Genomic DNA, 19,523 nt, shown 5'->3' on the forward strand with positions numbered 1-19,523 from the left:
CCCCAAAAGTAAAATGGTGTTCGTGCCTATTAATGCAGAATATAAAATCATTTTAGCTACTACTTTGTGACATTTACATACAGAGACGTCACCTAAAATCATTATTCTTCCAAAAAGTGGTATATTAACATTTATTATTTTAGATAAATGTTCAGTAATATATTTTGCTGACGTAACCTACAGAAAACACACATTTGTATTTGTATTTGTATTGTTTGTATTACACTTACATTAAATATGTATTCCAATGACAAAAATTATATTAACTGGTAGTATTTGAAGGAAGCACCTTTCACCTAAAAGCACCATTCAAAACCTTTAAATGAATGCTAATGTTTTGTTAAAATTGTTTGTATTACACGTTATTTATATTAAATATGTATTCTATTCTTGCACTGCGTACCTTTAAATGCTAATAACAATAATTATAATAATAAGGGAATAATGAGGGAATGTAAAAAATAAATTACAATTTAGAGACAATTATATTGTCCCCTAAATTTAATAAATCATTCTCTCCTTAACTTAAAATGACAACTTATTTAAACTGAGAGATTTTTTTTTATTAAACTGTTGGAATTATTTATCATTTATGAAATCGAGTTAACGTTTTAGCTGAGCATCTATATCAAAATATTACATTAAAACATTATTAGATAGGGTCTTTCTCACACGTGTGTTCTAATAAGGCAGTGCGGTTGTACTCACTATGTGAAGTGTTCTAGTCAACGACGCCACTTGCTGGCTGCGTATTGGAGCGCAACCCCAGCCCTGCCAGAGTTTCGCTTTGGACGTCAGCTGTCACACAGGTTAGCATGCGTAGATGCAGCATTAATGCTACAGGAAGTACCGTATGTATCCAAGCATTTACTCAGCTGTTTCTGTGAGAAAAGCTTAGCGAGGTTTTTAATCCGGCGGTGGTCGGGAAAGAGAGGGGTGGGCTTTTATATGCAGGCATCACATTAGCTAGCTGCTAGGACTGAGGTGCATGACAGTAAATAAGTGATAAAACGAGTCGTTGAGATTGTGTACAGAGCTATAGATAATGGTAGTACATTGTATAAACACTGATTTAAAGAATCTTGTTATTTCCAGGTACTAAAAGAAACATTTAAGTCTCTGTGCTTCAGACTACACTCCAGGATCTGCTATGGACCAACGCACACTAGCAAGAGGCAAAAGACTGGTCCATTTGGATTTAAAGGGAGCCCCTCCCAGAATTAACTACCTGTATGAGGTAGGATCACTTTTATAATAATGCTGTTTTTACTGTTTTGTCCCAACAATGCATCATTGGTTTAATAAGACCATCTTTCTTCAGCTAATCCATCTTTTTGCTGATCTTGGTGCAAATGGCATACTTGTTGAATATGAGGATATGTTTCCTTATGAGAAAGAGCTGAAGGTTCTGCAGTCCAAAGTTCATCCACCCTACAGGTACAGTATATAGTCAATACATAAATAATTTCACAGACTTACTAACATCCATATTAAGAATTTTGGGAACACTTCTCGGACAGAGATTAAGCCTTGAATTAAGTCTTGGATTGAACAGCATAGGCCTGCACAATATTATGATATATGATTTTGCAAAGTACATGTCACATAGTTGCAGAATAATCGCAAAATGTGCAATATTGTACCAAGAAAAAAAAATCTCTCTTCTCATTTCAAATTAATCTTTTCCCACTGAAGGGAAACTATAGTATACATCTAGACATAATCCCTGTCCAGAAATTGGTGTTTAAAATAATGCCATGCCACCAAATATTTATCTATATTAAGATATCCTGGTTGTGTTTTTTATACAGTCGTGAAGAGATCATTTCCTTCCAAGATATTGCCTATTCCAGAGGGTTGGAGATCATTCCCTTGGTGCAGACGTTTGGACACCTTGAAGTCAGTGGTGTATATTATTGGTTCCTACATTTTTGCTGTATTCTTGATTACACTCTTCATTACACCTTAATCCATACTTACACAAGTTTTTCAAACAGTTTGTCCTGAAACACAGCACCTTTGGAAAGCTGCGAGAGGTCCATAACTGCCTGGGGACCCTGAATCCACACAGCAAGCAAGCAATAGCTCTTGTCCTAGATATGCTGCACCAAGTTATGGAGGTCCACCCTAAAAGCACTGTGCTGCATATTGGAGCAGATGAGGTAAAGCCCAGTTAGTACAGTGGCATATGATCTAGGACGTGTGTGATCACTGGACTTTTTATAAATATATAATATATATATATATATATATGGTTTTTAGGGTTTGTTTAGTAATTCAATATTTAATTGGATGGCTTGTATTTATCTGATTTAAACACATCTGGCAAGTTTTCCAAAAGCATCTTAGTATAAAGACCTCAAGTCTTAAAGGTTATATATATGATCTTTCCTGTCACTAGATGTCACACTAAAGCGTGAATATTTCAGACCATTAGAAACAAATCTAATATTCAGCCAATCCCTCCCTTCAGCTACGCCCCCTTCTGTCTGTTCTTAGCACAGTATTGCAAAACCCAGAGAAAGTGGTGGAGAAATATTTGAATAAACTATTTGAATAAACATCTGATCATTTTACTTACCTTTAAATGTTGGTAAACTATCTGAATACCAGACAGGATGGTTTTAAAACTAAGGTATACACTGAGATGCCAAACGTTATGGAATAACAGTATTTAAACTGATCATGAAGTGTCACCTTGAGAAATCCTACACCTGTATATGTTGTAAGGTATTATCATGTGGCAAAGGTCTCATAGTGGGTGCCAAATGGATGAGACATTCCATTTCTGAAGTTGTGCAGATATTGAAAATAATTTTAAACTATCATTTTTTAACATTTATCATCATATCAATTGTTAACTTAAAAACTGAAATGCTCCTTAGTTTTGAATTATATCTATTAAATTATCTTAAGATTTGTAAAGATTTATATAGTACACTGTTTTTATGTTCTCAGGTGTACATGCTGGGTCAAGGAGAGCAGTCTAAGGAGTGGTTAAGCATTCCAGGTCACAGTATTGACAAGCTCTTCCTCAGTCACATCACTACAGTGGTAGAAGGGATTCGGAGGAGTTACCCCAGCCTTAGTGTGATAATGTGGGATGACATGCTCCGGAGCATGACTTCTGATACCATCAAAGGTGAATATTCATGTTATTTTGTATTATTTGTATTCAGGAAAGAATAACTTAGAATATTTTTTGGTTTTATTAAGATACATCACATAAAGTCACACACACATTTAGTATAGTAGTATGTAAAATATATAATAGTTCCAAATAAGTTTCTGCTTGAATGTTTTCAAGTACATGAACAGTAGATTCATGATAGATTCATGATAAAACTTGTGTTAGTTGATTTGCCTGTACGTAGACTGGGTGACATCTGGTTTCTTTAACCACTTTTTCCCCAATATATCACCTCAAATTATACTGCCCTATATTACTTTTCTTATTATGTCTCAACAACTGAATTGGAAAAGGCTGCTATCATTGCAAAGGGAAGTTGTATTGTGTTTATGTATATGTTAAAAGTTTCAAAACCTACCTACATACAGTCCACATATGGAAAATTAAGACCCAATTTACACCTGGCCACTTCATGTGACTTGTATCTGAATAGTATACTGATAAGATTGTCACAGAATGCAACATATTCAGATACTGATACTTAATATGCATAAAGTGACTAGGTGTAACTGGGGTTGCTGATATAGAAACAGCCTGCTTTAAAATCACTGTTTTGTTGTTAAATTTACTTCTCCACCCATTCAATCTACCACTGTTTAAATTTGACTACAAAGTACACTGGGGTCTTTGGGTATGTCTGAAAAGTATAAGAAACTTCCTGTATATCTGAGGAATAAATGATTGTGTAATAATTTATTCAATGGCTGAACATGAAACTGTTCAAATGTAAGTAAACCTCAAAGAAAAATCTAAAAGAACAATATATGAAAGTGAATGTCTTTAGACACCCATATTTGTTCTATTATAACATCAATTTTGCTGTTTTAGATAGTGGTCTTGTTGGACTGGTGCAGCCTATGCTTTGGGACTACAGCCCTGTTCTGGATGTGAACAACAGTAGTAAGTTGATTCCTGTATTTAGTACATTAGGCTGTTCAGATAAAAAAAAGTTCAACTGTTATTTAACTAAAGGGGTGGGCAAAATAATGGCCCTAAAATAATGTTATAATATTTCAGGGTATATTTGCGATAATGATATTCTTGGCAATATGAAATAACACCAACAAAATGTTTTATTCCTTTCAAGAATATACTAATTGAACAAAATAAATATTAAAGTTTTATTTCATGTAAGTATGAATTTTTTTTAACATTCAGTAGCAACAAAATTATGTAAATATGTTAATTTACAAAGGGCCTGCTTTTGTATAAAATAATATTAATGTAATTTAGGAAATATCTACAAAAATACTAAAGTGTAGAATGTTTAGTCTATACATATAAACTGCAAGCATAAACAGTCCAAACAAGGGTATACAAAACAAACCATTAAAACTTTACAGTAAGTAGCAAAAAAAATACAAAATAGTCTGATTTCAACCTAAATATCGCTACTGTAGTCTGATTTCAAGACAAAATATCACTATTATCATGATATGGCTGTGACAATATATTGTGTATGATGCTATATTGTATACTCCTTATTTGGACAATTTTACTCTGATCTCTGTACACAGTTATGCTGATGGAGAAGTACAGGTCTGCTGGTTTGATTCAGCAATGGGTTGCCAGCTCTTTTAAAGGCTCAACCGTTGTACACACCTGTGTGACCAACACCCAGAGGCATGTGGACAACCATCTGCAGTGGTTAAAAGTGGCATCTGGCCTTTCTTCTGATATTGAATTACAGGGAATTGCGCTCACTGGGTGGCAAAGGTATTTGAATACCTTTTTACGTTTTGATTTTCTGAAAGCAAAGAGATTTTGTTGAGAGATTGTGTTCTGACTAACGTTTGCTGTATGTTCTTTAACCATAGATATGACCATCTATCAGTGTTGTGTGAACTGATGCCTCTCGGCTTGCATTCTCTTGCCTCATGTCTACAGACTCTTCTGCATGGTCTGTACTGTTGTTCCTTTTTGTTGTTAAAGTCCTTGTAAACATTATATTTAAAATGAAATCCTTTATAAATATGTGGTTGAGATGTTAACATAGTCTTTTTGAGGTTTGTAGACGAATTAGGCAACTTGAATTTCTTCACCATGGTGGCGAATGGAACCACAGATTACAACACAAATACAGCCATTCTACAAAAACAACCAGAAAACTTATATGTCTTATATACTGAAATGTACACCTGCTGTACAGATATGTACTATATTCTATATACTAGTATATACTTGTATAAACTTGTATGTTGCGAATGGGAAAATAAGTGGTAATTTTGGAAAATGTAGAAAGCTTCTATGGTTCCATTCAACACCACTGACAGTGATTTTTTATCTCTAAAATGAAACATTTTATTAAACGGACATGCCAATAGTCATGGTATGACTATGTAAATTGATCATTAAATTTGACTTTAGGGGACAGCTTGGGAACACTCACACCTATAAAAGTTGTGAGGTGTAATCATGTGAGTGGGATTGAACACTGGCTAATGTGATCATGCCAAGGCTATGATAATTATCTTGCAGCTTGAATTATTGTGCTCGATAATAGAATTATGGCCACTTAACATTCCTCGATCCATACGGTCACATGTATAAGGATAATAAATCATAGAAGGCATTACCACCCACAGTGGACAGTGCAGTTGGTGCACCATGACATGTGGCATCTCAGTGTAGTATGTTTTATAGATCCAAAGATAATCATAAAAGAGTTCCTTCTGATTGAAATGACTGTCTGTTATGATAGGAAGCTTTACTGAAGAGGCTCAAAATAAGGTGATGGAGGCTCTAGGCACCGGCACAACTGACGTAGGAGACATTGTAAGGTATTTTACATTAATAAATATTAAATGAGAATGAAATGAAGAATGCATAATTTAATTTATTTTTTTATTTGTCGTCATTTTGCCTCAAAGGCAGTTTGGTCATATTTGGCCAGCATCCCCTGGGACACAAGAAATAAAGAAGCCTACAAAGCAATGCCTAGTTGTGTTATATTTCTGTAAACTGACTGCAAACTCAGAATGAATGATTTTAATTGGGACTGTTCTTTATTTTCGCCATAAATAGCGATCATGTTTTCTTAATGCAGTGTTGTTGTTTCTGTGCTTCAGGCTGTCTCAGGGAAACTCCCGCTCATACACTGGGATGAAACTAGCTGAAGTCGTTGTACAGCTAACAGCAATGCTGGAGTCTCAAGATGTCAGATACTTTGAGAGTAGTATGTAAGTTGAATATATACTGGTGATAATTACATAAAGATTAAGAAATGTAACTTTAATGTAATTTAATGAAAGTGCTCATATACTGTATGTTCTTGTACACAGGTATGTAAGAGGCTGGTTTTCCCCCTACCACAGACAGAGAAAGATCATCAACCCACTTTTTGCAGAACAAATTCAGAACCAGGCGAAAATGTATGCTTCTTTATATTTTTGTAATGTGCACTTTATATATAATATTGATAATGATAAAATAATGTTGGTAAATTAATAACTTTACACTACAATGGACATTTTGACTTCCTTCAGGTTCCTGGAAGCTGTAGAAATCAAGGTGAAGGAAGTGAGGCAACAAATGATCCTGCTTTACCCAGACTCAACAGTGGAAGAATGGATTTCACAGCATGTCACTCCAGTGTTGAAGCCACTACAGGATTTACTGATGGACATTCACACTGCCCTGGAGGACATGGGACTGTCTGTTAGTGACACTGCAGCTCTGTAGAGTGGACATTGAGTTTTTCCTGAATTAAAGCTTGAATGTAGAGCTAAATGTAAAGAAAAACACAATGAAATGCTTGTTTTTCTGCTCAATGTTTTTTTGTAGAATATGTTAATAAATTTGTATATTAAAAGGCCTAAATCCTCACATTTTAGATTATCCTTTAAATGGCTGTGGTGTCAGAAAGATGCTTGTTGTGAGAGTTGTTGCTAAGGTTGTTGCTACAACTAGTTGTAGTTGTATTATGGCTGGGAGATGAATCAAATTACTGTTTAAATGCAATTTTCAAAATGGAATAATCTATAGAAGTTGCTAGAGGGAATCTCCGATAGACGTTGTTTTTGACAGAAAAGCAGAAAAGTATTATTGCTACTCATAATAATACTATTATTAATAATGTACTATTATTATTAGTAGCCGTTGATCCACTAGAAGTGTTTTAAACAACAGGCCTGGACATTCTAAAGCAAATTATATGCAGAGAGACGGTAAACTTAAAATCCTTATATTTCAGTTAAGAGAAAGAGTAAAATATGAAAATCCTTGACAGGTTTCTGACAGAAGCAAAGGTCTATCTACTGATAATGGGTTGGGATAATTCCTCATGTAAACACTAAAATATTTAATAATGGTTCCTTATACAGTTACATCATTAGTTATCTAACTTATTTCATACATGAACAATATTTGGAAAAATCTATTAAATATATATAGTAATTCAATAATATGAATATACATATACATACATATACATATATTTCCCTTTTATATGATTAATAATCGATATATATATATATATATATATATATATATATATATATATATATATATATATAAACTAATCATCAAATTAATTGATTTAACAAATTAAGGTGTTTCTTTCAAACAAGCGTGACCATTTTAACGCTTATTAAACGTAGAGAGAGTTTATTTCAGCAGGTAATTATTTAATATTAACAAATATATTTACCCTTTATACGATTAATAATAATTCTAAATCTAATTAAACGTAGAAAGAGAGTTTATTTGTAGTTATCCATACATTTACCTCACTTTAAATAAATATCTAGACAGCTAAGAGCTCCGTGCTCTTATTATGTAAAGTGGTGGGGCTGCTCGCTATCGACCCGGCAGTGCTCTGCTGTAGTTCCCATAATATTTGTAGCTTCCATGAGTCGTTTGAATAAACAAGGCGGATAAATGTCGTGTTTTCTCCGGGAGTAAAGTATGTCTTCTGGGGTCAGCGGTTCTCCCCTCCTGCACGGTCTTCGCCCCGGTTGTCAGAGCGCTTAGCGCGGATCCGCCGGGTTGTGGGTGGCGGCGGCGGCAGCGCTGTGCGGACGGTCCGCTCTGCAGAAGGGAGGCTGTGTTTGCGGGGTTAGCTGGGTGGGTAGCTCGCTGGGTAACGTTAGCTCACCGGCTGTTGCTGCTGTTTATATAATTATATCCAGCGGAGGGGAGCGCTCTCTCTCTCGGGCTGCAGGGGTTTAGGATCAGGGTCCTGCGGATTGGGGCGGACTGCTGCTGTTTGGAGCCCGGTGAATATGGCTGAGCTACACATCGAGGCGAGCGCCGCCGGGATCATGGAGCAGAGCGAGCACCGCGGCTCGGTTAGCGTCAGGCTGCCCTCGCCCACCCTGGTGCTCCCGCCCCGCAACGGCTTGTCCAGTCCCGGAGTGTCCGGCTCCAGAGCCGTGTTCGGCTTCCCTATGAAGAGCAGCCCGAGTTCCCCGTCAGAACCGGCGGAGAAGCCGGGCTCCCGGTGGGTCCGGCTGAACGTCGGGGGAACCTACTTTGTCACCACCAAACAGACCCTGTGTCGGGAACCCAAATCCTTTCTGTACCGGTTATGTCAAGAAGATCCAGACCTAGACTCAGATAAGGTGGGTTTACCTGCATTCAGCGGGGGAATTTAGGGCCGCAACAACTAATCAAATAAGTTGATTAATCTAAACGATTATTAAAATAGTTGTTACTATTTTAGTAATCGATTAGTAGGGTCTACGGGGTTGTCACGCGTTCCACCTTAAATTCAGTAAAAAAGAAAATTAATCCAAACATTTTTAACAACAAATGTAAAGTTTTTTTTAAAGCAAAGTATTTTCTGACTCTTTTCCAACATTGCGTAAAAGTGTAAGAGAAAAACATCCAAAGCACGGTTATTGTATTCTTAAATACCCTCAATTAGGGGTGGGCGATATGGCTCTAAAATAAAGGCACAATATTTCAAAGTATTTTTCTATAACAATATTGTTGGTGACATGACAAAACTCTGCATTTGTTTTAAATTAATGTCAAAACTATATTGCTGCAACTAAGTAAATATAAATAAGTTTCATTTAGTACATTCAGTCTATTTTGTAAACAGTAACTTAAACATAAGTACATGCATATGAACATTGAACAATAACATTAAGAAAAAACAGACAATAACAAAACAAAAAAAATATTTCAAGAATATTGCAATATCACGGAATGTCAGCGTTTTATTTTTGTCCATACTATCTAGGGCTACAATGATTAATCAATATAATCAACAATGTCAATTATTTAAATTTGTAGACTACAAATTTCATCGTCAAATTTCAAAGTGCCCAAACACCACCGATTACATGCTTAATCACTAAATATCAGTACTTTTCACGTTTAAACAACATCTAGACATTTAAATGCCTTTTAAATCTTATGTTTAGCTATCGTTTTTAGAGATGGAGGACATGGCAGAAATACTAATACCTAATACTATCATGTTGATCAGGTTGATTCTTCATGTAAACTCTAATTTTTAGTAATGGTAGGTTATATGTTTTTTAATTCAATTATAACATTAGTCATCTAAATTCTTTTATATCTAAACAATATTTGGTCAAACCTATTAAATATATAGTATTAACCCATAAGAGTCCAGACCCATTTCTGACTACTATTCAAAATTTTAATTAGAATCAGATCAATTAATCGAAAAGCTCATTCATGTTTTTTTTCTTATTGTAGGCACGTGTCTGTAAATATTATACGGTTAAAATCCTGATGTAACGTGAATGACACAACAATGCAAGTTGTATTTTAGCATTTAGTTGTAGAAATCAGCAAAACATGTATGAAAAAACATTTAATTAAAATAAATAAAATAGTTGTAAGAGACCTGTAGAAGCTGTAGAAGAGTCTAATTAAAATTTACACATTCACACACTGTGCTGTGATGCTCTCAGGGTGTTTTACTGAGGACCTTCATTATGTTAATGTATAGGACCGAGTGCTATAAGGAACTTTACACAGCTTTTAAAGCACCTGCATTGCCATGGGCTCTTTTGGATTAAATAAATTTTATTTTTAATAAAATGTAATATATTTTACTTTTATATTATTAATAATTGGTGAATCAAAAAAACAATAAACAGATTAATTGCCTATCAAAATAATCATTAATTACAGCCAAAATGATGTTATAGTTTAAGAGTTTTCAGAATTATAGAAAGCTGTGCAAAAATTATTGCACAGTATTTACAGTCTAGTTCCCACAGTCAGTGCTGCAGCCCCCATTCTCTGCACTTTATTTTACCCTACTCTGACACCCAGACCTGCATACAGTACAGTTTAGTTAGTTAATTTCTTTAATATTATGTGGTAGACTCACATTCCTCTGCATAATGTGGGTTAAAGCTGTGGACTAAACCTGGGAACCTCACAAAGTTGCTTAGATCTGACTATCACTTAAAAATGTATCCATGTTTCGAAAATAAAAACTGACACCACAGTGTTAGTATAGTGTGTTTGTCAGTATATTATGTTATGTTTATGTTTATTATTTAGTGTTGTGTTTAAACCCCGCCTACTAAATATCAGTTTTATACTTTATCAGGTCCCACATTACCAATTGAATAAAAAGTAAACTCCTATTTTACTCTGATTTTATAAATATGGTGATGTTTTTGTATAAAAAAATTATATAATCTTTCTTATACACTCACAATTTACTGTGATATATTTAATTGTATGCTCTGTATTGGGATATGTATTGTATTGTGAAGTTCTGGTCAATGCACAGCCCCAAACATGTTTTTTTTATGTAAAATGACATTGCCCCTGTCTTTGCGTGCCCTGTTATGTGAATATTGTCCATCCGCACATTGTGATTGCGATGCTGAAATTGTGTATTTTTGGAGCCCTAATCCAAAAAGGGTCAAAAAAGTTGTATGAGAGAAATATGAGATCTTACAGTTTCACATATTTGGTCATTTTTATATATTTACACTAACAAATGTGCTCAGATTCACTAAAGATTTCCCTTCCTCACACCCAGGGTATAAATTTCAGCAGAAGGTGAGAGTCTAAAAGGCAGATTCTTGTATGTGCTTGATCAAAGACACAGGAAAGCACACCTGTTTTTTTGTTTGCTTTATGATGCAATTTATGTTTGGCAGTTGATGTTTATAATGTATCAGAAATTGCTATTTATATAAATAATTCAGCATGACTTATATGTTAAAATATTTGAACACTGTCTTCTATTGAAAGCATAGAAGGATTTCCCTTTTCTGTAAAGTTGCAGTTTTTTGGATCTTGATTTTAGTATGACTGTGACAATATATTTAAATATATTTAAATGTATTGTCACATGTAACAGAAAATTATATAAAAGCCTCAATAACTAGATATAGGATTATATTTTCCAGTTGTGTGTTCAAGTTTCATATTGTTATTATTATTTATTTTAGATATAAAGGGATGTTTTTTCACACTTGCCAAGTTCAGTATTGGATGCATTAGAAGCATTATATATTGTTTCAGTATTGCTATCACAATGTGAGCTTGTGCAGTAGTCACATTGCAGGATGTACAGTGCCATGTAAGCTTCTTTTTATTAAATTCTTTATTGAATTCTTTGTATGCAGTTTAATACAAAAGGAATGTTCACACTGCTTTCATTTACTATGACATGTGTTCCCGGTAGATATTATATCAGCCCAATAACATGATTTACTCCAGTTTGATACACAGAGTGCATTTTTAATATTGTGACATGTTGGATCCATTTCTTTTAGTAGATTCTTGTAAATATTCCTGTTTTTTATTATTATTGCGATATATATTTCAGAATGAAAAACTACTGCATTCTCTTTTTTTATATTGTGCAGCCCTACCCACCATCTGAATAATCCTAAACATGTTAGTAAGGTCAGGTTTTTCTTCTTCTCTCAGTTTTGCATCTTTTTAGTTTCATAGTTCAAAAAGGTTCTTGCAGTGTAAGGATGGACATATATATTTATTTGCTATTTAAATCTGAAATGAAGCAAGACTGTCTTCTGTCTACTAGATGTTAGTTCTGGTTTTGGGAGTTTGGAAACTTCTGTTTGTTATTAATGATTTAAATATTTGCCTTAGAACATCTTAAACATTCCAGAACCTAAAGTCTGTTTGGACCGAGTCTCTGTATTCTGGTCACTGTTTTGTGTGTAGCTGTATTGAAAGTTATGGTGTTGTCTATAACTGTAAATGTTCTAGTTCAATTTAAATAATGAGTTGACAGACCTTTAGTTGAGTGTTGGGAGGGGTAAATTTTTTTTAATGTGTGATTGTGATTTGTTTTATGGTCTTCTTTGCATTCAATCACAACCTATTACCGTTTTTCTGCACAGGATGATACAGGAGCATATTTGATTGACAGGGACCCCACATACTTTGGACCCATCTTGAATTATCTGAGGCATGGGAAGCTGATCATCAACAAGAACCTTGCAGAAGAGGGTGAGATGCTCTGGGTGTTCTGGCTTTGATCCATCGTAATAACAGTGATTGTGCAGTTGCTTTTAGAAGAACCCTTGTCTGTAACCACATTATTACTGGGACACAGTGTCCTCACAGCATACTGTAGGTAACAGCTACAGGAATGGTACGTCCGTCTCTTTGGAACAGTATGTGTCCAAGGCGTGGTGTTCAGTTTTTACACCAGCTCTGTCTCTCTAAAACTCAGCAATGCAGAATCTAATCCACAGCAAATTAATTCAGTATTAGCCTACGTGACATATGGATCTACTACTACAATGTGTACTGGCTTCCTGTGCTTAAAACTGTAGTAATATAATGTTTTAACACACTTAGTATTATCAGTTAAAATGTATATAATTGATTTAATCACAACAATATTCTGTGAATAATCAGAATTATATGCATTTGTACTTCTAAGACACAAGCAGTTAATTAGGATATTGATTATTTTTTTTTATTATTGATAATTGAAAGAATGAATGTTTTAATGTGCTGAGTTAACATTTAACAGAGAGCTTTAGTAAAGAAGACCTTCAGGTCTTCAGTTTGATATAGAGGGAGAGAGACAGTAAGAGTTAGCTATGAGATTTAATCCACATTTTGGCATACATATAAAGTAATCCAGCTACCTTTTTGAACTTGTCCATATTGATGCCGTGTTTACATAGCTAAATAAAACAGCTAATATGTCACCAGGCTCTGTAAAGTTGGTAAAATTATTAATTTACATAAAACAAAAGTGTTAAATTTTTGCCTGCGTTATCGTTGATAGCACTGTTTTTTTTACCCTTGGGCAAAAACTGCACCTGTGATTAAAAAGGAAAATGCCAGGATAGAACCTGTTGTAACATGCTTTGTAAATGTGTTACAGTTGTGTTTTGTCTGGCTTTTTCAGGAGTTCTGGAGGAAGCCGAATTTTACAACATTGCATCTCTGGTGAGGCTGGTGAAGGAGAGGATACGAGACAATGAGAACAGGACGTCCCAGGTGGGAATAAAGCAGGAAATAAAGCACTTTGTGGGCTTGGTTTTTGGCTGAGGATCTTCCAAATCGATTGAGTCGCATAATTGGAATGTCAGTTAGTAATACAGATTGCATTCTCTAAAACCTAACATTCAAATCAGTAAAACAAAATGTACGCTCCTTCATTTTCAGAGCAAAATTATTTTAACATTCACTCTTTGTTCCCCAATAACTGTAGTTTTCTTTCCTAGATTTTGGTAAAAATATATATTGCTTGCTAATGGTACATTTAATTATATTAAAATAATGCAACAGCAAGCAGCAGTTTACTTTAAGAGTCTTAAGCTTTCACATCAGCATATTTGTTCTTCATATCTTCAGCTTGGCATGTATCGTACCTCTGGTGTATCACATCATTTGATCTGAAAGACAGGAGAATAGAGAAAGTGACGACATTGTTTTTTTTGTTTTTGTAGGGCCCTGTGAAGCACGTGTATCGTGTGCTCCAGTGCCAGGAAGAGGAGCTCACTCAGATGGTCTCCACAATGTCTGATGGATGGAAGTTTGAGCAGGTGAGTCCGTGGTCTTCATTATTCCATGCAGTATTACTTTGCTTTCTTTGTCAGTGAAGCTTTTTGCCTCATTTTCTTAGAACTTGGGTTAGTGAAAATACCTGGATGGATTGTGCTTGATTAGAACAATTAGGTATTTACCTAAATAGATTATCAGTTTGTTCAGTCTGATCCACAATGTTTCTGTCTGTATGCTCTGCTTTTAAGATACCCTACTTTTATTGCATGCCTGTGCATGTTCCACCTGATGGTATATGAGAAGAATTTATGACGTCAGTGCAGCTTTTGTCTGTGTCTGTTGACCACCTTCCTTTGTTTAGCGTAATGTTAGTGAGTAGTGATGACATGAATCTGATTCAACTGACGTCCTTTTCCAGCTCATTAGCATTGGATCCTCCTACAATTACGGCAACGAGGACCAGGCTGAGTTTCTGTGCGTGGTTTCCAGGGAACTCAACAACTCCACTAATGGGATTGTTATTGAACCAACTGAGAAGGCTAAGGTGAGCAGACTCGAATATGAACTGTGTAGTGTTTAGCAATTCAAAGCTTTTACAGTTTGCACTGATCATCATGGCAGATGTTGTTTGCGTTAAGATGAATCTGCATTTTAAAGGCCTTTTTAATATCGGTGTTGTCCCTGGACTATGATCACCAGATTGTAGCACAGGTTTTTTTGGGTTCTTATCTGTGATCATTTTAGTGCAACACCTGGCTAACATTCAGGCCTGTCTGGATGCAAAGTAAAAAGTCCTTGGAGTAGTAGTTTCTATTTTTTTCCATTACACTTTTCTCTTTTGGAACCAAAAATAGCTGCACATTTTTATCCTCGGGTAATATCCTCCGTAATCCATTAGAATACTCCATTACGCTCGATGTGTTCCTGTCTGGCAAGATTTCAATCGTTTGGTTTTCTTCTGTGTTGCAGATCCTTCAGGAGAGAGGTTCCCGGATGTGAGGAGACCTTCTTAGCTGTGCTGACACACATCTCACACTCCCCTCCCTTCCATTCCTTTCCACTCCTCCTCTTCCTCCACCATACAGCACTCTCCAGGTCCATCAGCTCACATGCCCTCACATGCCTTCCTTTCTTTCACCCTCCTCCCTTGTGCCTTTCCGCAGTGGGGGGGTGTCCTCACCCCCCCTCCTCCCTGCAGTGCTGCAACATAGTCCATCCAGCACCATCACAAGCCAACACTGCTGTTATCAACTAATCAGAAATGCTAAACAGGTTATAATTCAGATGATCTGTTGTGATGCAAGACTGCCAGTGACATTGACAGTGATGGCTAGGGAGGTGTCGAAGTAAGGTTTACGAGGTTTATCTGTCACTATAACCTTAATCATCTACGTTGCCTCGGAACTTGGTCCTAATCTATTTCATTTCCTGGTCATAATCATCGTAATCTACATTATTGCTGGCATGCTAATTTCAAGGAACGCCTGTGCCCTGCTCAGCTAGGCTGCGCCTACATCACTGAAATCTCCTCAGGACTTCCAGGGGCGCGAAACTAGACAAAACTATATTTTGTCCCCCACCCCTTACTTCACTTTTCATAACAAGCACATTTACTCACTGTGTACATTGAGTGAGTGAGCAAGCAAGTGAGCAAGCAAGCGAGTGAATGAACATCAGCAGCAACACTCGTCTACCACGCCTGGCCTGGCCTAACGCACAGTATTCACTGGAGCAAGATAGCTGGGGCATAGAAGAAGACTCTAAAAAGAACATGCAGCATTTTGTCTCCAGTTTGTGGTGTATCTGTCTCTTTAAGACCGACTGTCCTCCTGGAGCTGGCCCAGGAATAACTAGAGGGGAAGGGAGGACACAGACAGTTTCCCGGTTGGGCATCCCACCCACGTTTACCGCTATGGATCGAAAGACGTCTCCCATATCTCATTCAGTCAGGATGATGCACGTCATCATGTGGAATTCTTTTGTTTTCTGTTTTTTTTTCTTTTGGCTCTTGTCATAATGGCATTCACACATTCAGTCAAACACTACACAATAGAAATGTGCAATTTTTGGGGCATGTAAGGATTATTAATATTACAAACATGTGTATTACAAACAGGCTGAATGCAAGTCTTGTAATTGTTAATGTCTGTACCACAGCAGTCGTTTTCGTTCAGCTAGATAAAGTACTCTATTTGACTGCGAAAGGTTAAGATTTGTCCCATGCTCCTGGTATATTTGTCCAGTGCCTAGTCACTGATATGTGAGTTTTTGTGTTGTGTTCTCCCTTCAGCTGTTTATATATATGACTGGAAAGTGGGAGACTTCCATGGTCTTATTTCACACTTTTTCTATGAAGAATATTTGTGTTTCACTTTATATAAGTACATAAGTTATTTAGCATATCATATTGCATAAGAGCCCCATGAGACTGTTGATAGAGGACCTGCCCAAATGAGGCTTTTAAGGCAGGGCATGAACCGTAAAGTGTGGTTCTCTAACATGATATCACTCCTTAGAACTCCATCATATTTTGGCTATTTAACTGTTTCTATCTCATAGGTATATTATTATAAGTTATAGTGGAATAGCATTGAATGTTAAGGGCTCTATTGTACATGGATTAAAAAGCTTGCCCTTATGTCAAAATATAATATATTGTATTACTTCAGGTGAACTGTGCTAAATTCATTGATGTTTTGACATCAGGGCTAGTGCTTGGTCCCCTTTTACACTGAATTAATTGCCCTCGATATTTGATAGTTAGCCAGTCAAGAGTAGGTTATAAATGAATCTCCCATTTGTAAAGTTGTGAAAAGCCTAGAAGCTTAGAACCTGCTAATCTGCTAACACACAGTGTACTTCAGCATGTGTTGACAGTATTTTATCATACATTTCTTGTTCAGTATCATAGTATGGATAATGGCATGACTTTGGTGTAGGTTAATATGTTGTTCATGTCCATTGAAAAGCAACTGCTGACTGACAGTTGATTGTCTGTCTGTCACATATCCTCATCATGTACATTATGTTAATGTAAACGTTTTTGTTTGTTGGTTTTCTCTGCTTTTTTTATTGTTGTGAACTTGTGTTCTAGTGTTTTATGTTGGAAATGTGTCCCATTTTTTTCTCCTTGCCTCCCTTTTTCATGGACATTGACTCTTTAGGATGATAAGAAACAGGGAAAAGGGTCCCTAAGATTTGCTTCACATTTGTTTGCCTTTAAATATTGATTTCACAAAGCAGTTTCTTACTGTTGATTTGGTATTTTTAAGCTCTTAAGCTAAGTTCACTTGCCTCTTATTGTATGGACATAAATTCCAGCAATTTTTGGTTTATTCTGTAAGGTGGAAAGAGTTCTGAAGCCTAGGTTGCAGGACTGTTCTCTAAAGATTGCTCCTTAGTACCCTATTGATCTCACAAACATGGAACCACCCAACGAGATCCTGCCTCTTGCAGTTGTGGTGCGAAACTCCTGCTTTTTGATTTCTTTACAAAAAATATTTATAATTAGAAAAGCTAACATATTAAAACATGCTCTGCTGCAGAGTCTTTGTTTTTTGGCCTTTTTGCCCAATTATCATGTGTTGTTGTTTATACCCAGAGCAACTTGCTGTAACATGCTTTCAAGACTTTGCTTTTGATTACACAGCACAATAAGATATATAATTTAAGATAGAATATAAGACTAAAGCAAGATGTTAAGTAACATAAAGATATATACAGAGATAGTAACTTAAAATGTGAATGGAAATGGAAATATAGAAACATGCAGGGTGGATACGCCAGTTACATCCTTAAAATGGCTGTGAATGTCTGCTGCGTTTTTCTGCTGAAATATTTTGCTAAAGCCTGATTACTGGACATAGATTAAGCCTAATCTTGAAATAAATTGCAATGTCATTGATGTTCCAGCACTGGCAATCCTTATTAAGTTTTAATATTGGGCAAGAAGCTGACTCAATATTAGTGTTTGTTCATAAAGTAAATCTAGGTCATAGCTGAGACAAATACCTTACTTTACAATATTCTTTGGTTGCTCTATTATTTCATATGCTTTTCAAATTGTCCTTGTGCCACTGTAACATTTGTTGTATTTTTCCCTTTAATATTTTGTTTATTCCCTTAATATTGTACCCACTTGCACTTTAAGTATGTCCATGTCTTACATTTCATGTCCGACCTCCACAGAGTTATGTACACACACAGCAAGGTCATGTTCAAATGTGAAGTCGCTGCGGTTTGTGCAGTTAACTTTGGGCCGTGTAAAAAAAAAAATAAAAAAAAAAGTGTTGTTACAGTAATTGTTACTTTGTAATAAGTTTAAGAGATATTGAAGCACTTAGGCCTGCTAAAATAATATAGTTTTTTCTACTTTCCATTTCCTCTTTGTAGTCATCTCACTTAATTGTTTGTGGTCAAACAAACTAAAAAAAAAAAAAAGACGTTGAGGCAAAAAAGATGTATGTGTGAAAAAAAATATATTGTGAAACGTTATACTGTTCTATCAGATCTGAACTCGAGGGGGGAGGGGGCTCTGTCTCTGGTACGTGGACTTGAACTGAACGCATGCAGTGTGCTAAAGTATATGTTATATACTGGGACTTCTTGTGCTAGTGTAGGGGTGGAGTAATGCATGGGCAGTGACTGCAGGGGCTGGTGGAGGATAATATGTGCAGATGAACCAGTTGGTCGGAAACGTGTATCTTTGGTTTGTTGCATTTCATCTTGTCCAGATAAACACTAAGTACTCATAACCACATGAATTTTTGATAAAAGGTTTAGCACTGAGTGGACATTTAGAATCTGACCTAACTGGACAGGAGTGCAGGCCTGTTTATTCACACTAAAAGAAAAGGAGGATTATAATCATAAGACGGGGGTTAGTTTTCAAGACTGCCATAATAGTTAGTCTGCAACACCTGCATGCTTTGATATACAGTACACACACATACACACACACATACACGTACAGGTGTGCATGTACGCACACATACAAAGAAAGACATTTAAACATGTATTAAAACCTGCTACTTACACCAGATGTTTTGAGTGTATTAAGTTATCAACTGTATTGATGTCAAGTGTGACCTTTGTCTAAATGGAGATTGTGGAAGCTAAGTGTTTCGGAAATGAATAGTCTCGGTCAGACTGTCCTTTAATTTTTTGTTTCTTTTTTTCCTTTCATTCTTTTGAAGTTTGTCTTCTGATGCAGTTTCTTTCAATGTACAGTTGCAATGAGGAAAAAAAATGTCTGATTTTTATCATAAAATGTATTTGTGTTCAAAATGTTGTAGTTCTCATTTTATCACAGAACTTTGTTGCAATTGTTTACCAGAGAACTGAGCATGTATGTACACTGTATCTGAATAAAAATGTTTTACAGAAGCAGAAA

General features: G+C 35.8%; 2 protein-coding genes across 4 annotated transcripts; both read left to right on the forward strand.

The window, feature by feature from the left end:
- The first annotated feature begins 721 nt into the window (after positions 1–721).
- hexdc (hexosaminidase (glycosyl hydrolase family 20, catalytic domain) containing) lies at positions 722–7,015 on the forward strand. Of its 3 annotated transcripts, none has more exons than XM_007259325.4 (13): positions 722–809; positions 1,096–1,237; positions 1,322–1,437; positions 1,812–1,899; positions 1,998–2,162; positions 2,959–3,142; positions 4,019–4,090; positions 4,708–4,906; positions 5,008–5,090; positions 5,892–5,970; positions 6,259–6,369; positions 6,472–6,561; positions 6,676–7,015. In XM_007259325.4, the coding sequence occupies exons 2-13, from the start codon at positions 1,151–1,153 to the stop codon at positions 6,869–6,871; spliced, it is 1,470 nt and encodes a 489-aa protein (XP_007259387.3). In that variant the 5' UTR covers positions 722–809; positions 1,096–1,150; the 3' UTR covers positions 6,872–7,015. The 3 variants fall into 3 exon arrangements, with proteins under 3 accessions (XP_007259387.3, XP_007259388.3, XP_022524754.2); XM_007259326.4 differs by having other exon boundaries at positions 770–851; XM_022669033.2 differs by lacking the exon at positions 722–809 and adding an exon at positions 853–936.
- Positions 7,016–7,965: 950 nt separating this feature from the next.
- Positions 7,966–19,523, forward strand: kctd2 (potassium channel tetramerization domain containing 2). The gene is made up of 6 exons (XM_007259333.4): positions 7,966–8,751; positions 12,508–12,616; positions 13,533–13,624; positions 14,077–14,172; positions 14,550–14,675; positions 15,101–19,523. The coding sequence occupies exons 1-6, from the start codon at positions 8,413–8,415 to the stop codon at positions 15,128–15,130; spliced, it is 792 nt and encodes a 263-aa protein (XP_007259395.2). The 5' UTR covers positions 7,966–8,412; the 3' UTR covers positions 15,131–19,523.

This window comes from Astyanax mexicanus, chromosome 15 (genome assembly GCF_023375975.1).
Source record: "Astyanax mexicanus isolate ESR-SI-001 chromosome 15, AstMex3_surface, whole genome shotgun sequence".
In the NCBI taxonomy this organism is placed as follows: Eukaryota; Metazoa; Chordata; class Actinopteri; order Characiformes; family Acestrorhamphidae; genus Astyanax; species Astyanax mexicanus.

What these genes read in the sequence shown, in the direction of transcription:
- hexdc (XM_007259325.4), top strand. Translation starts at nt 1,151, where the DNA reads ATGGACCAACGCACACTAGCAAGAGGCAAAAGACTGGTCCATTTGGAT. An exon ending in AGACGTTTGGACACCTTGAA is followed by an intron (nt 1,900 to 1,997) that starts GTCAGTGGTGTA and finishes TTTTTCAAACAG; the next exon opens with TTTGTCCTGAAACACAGCAC. An exon ending in GCGCTCACTGGGTGGCAAAG is followed by an intron (nt 4,907 to 5,007) that starts GTATTTGAATAC and finishes CTTTAACCATAG; the next exon opens with ATATGACCATCTATCAGTGT.
- kctd2 (XM_007259333.4), top strand. Translation starts at nt 8,413, where the DNA reads ATGGCTGAGCTACACATCGAGGCGAGCGCCGCCGGGATCATGGAGCAG. An exon ending in ATGAGAACAGGACGTCCCAG is followed by an intron (nt 13,625 to 14,076) that starts GTGGGAATAAAG and finishes TTGTTTTTGTAG; the next exon opens with GGCCCTGTGAAGCACGTGTA. An exon ending in ATGGATGGAAGTTTGAGCAG is followed by an intron (nt 14,173 to 14,549) that starts GTGAGTCCGTGG and finishes GTCCTTTTCCAG; the next exon opens with CTCATTAGCATTGGATCCTC.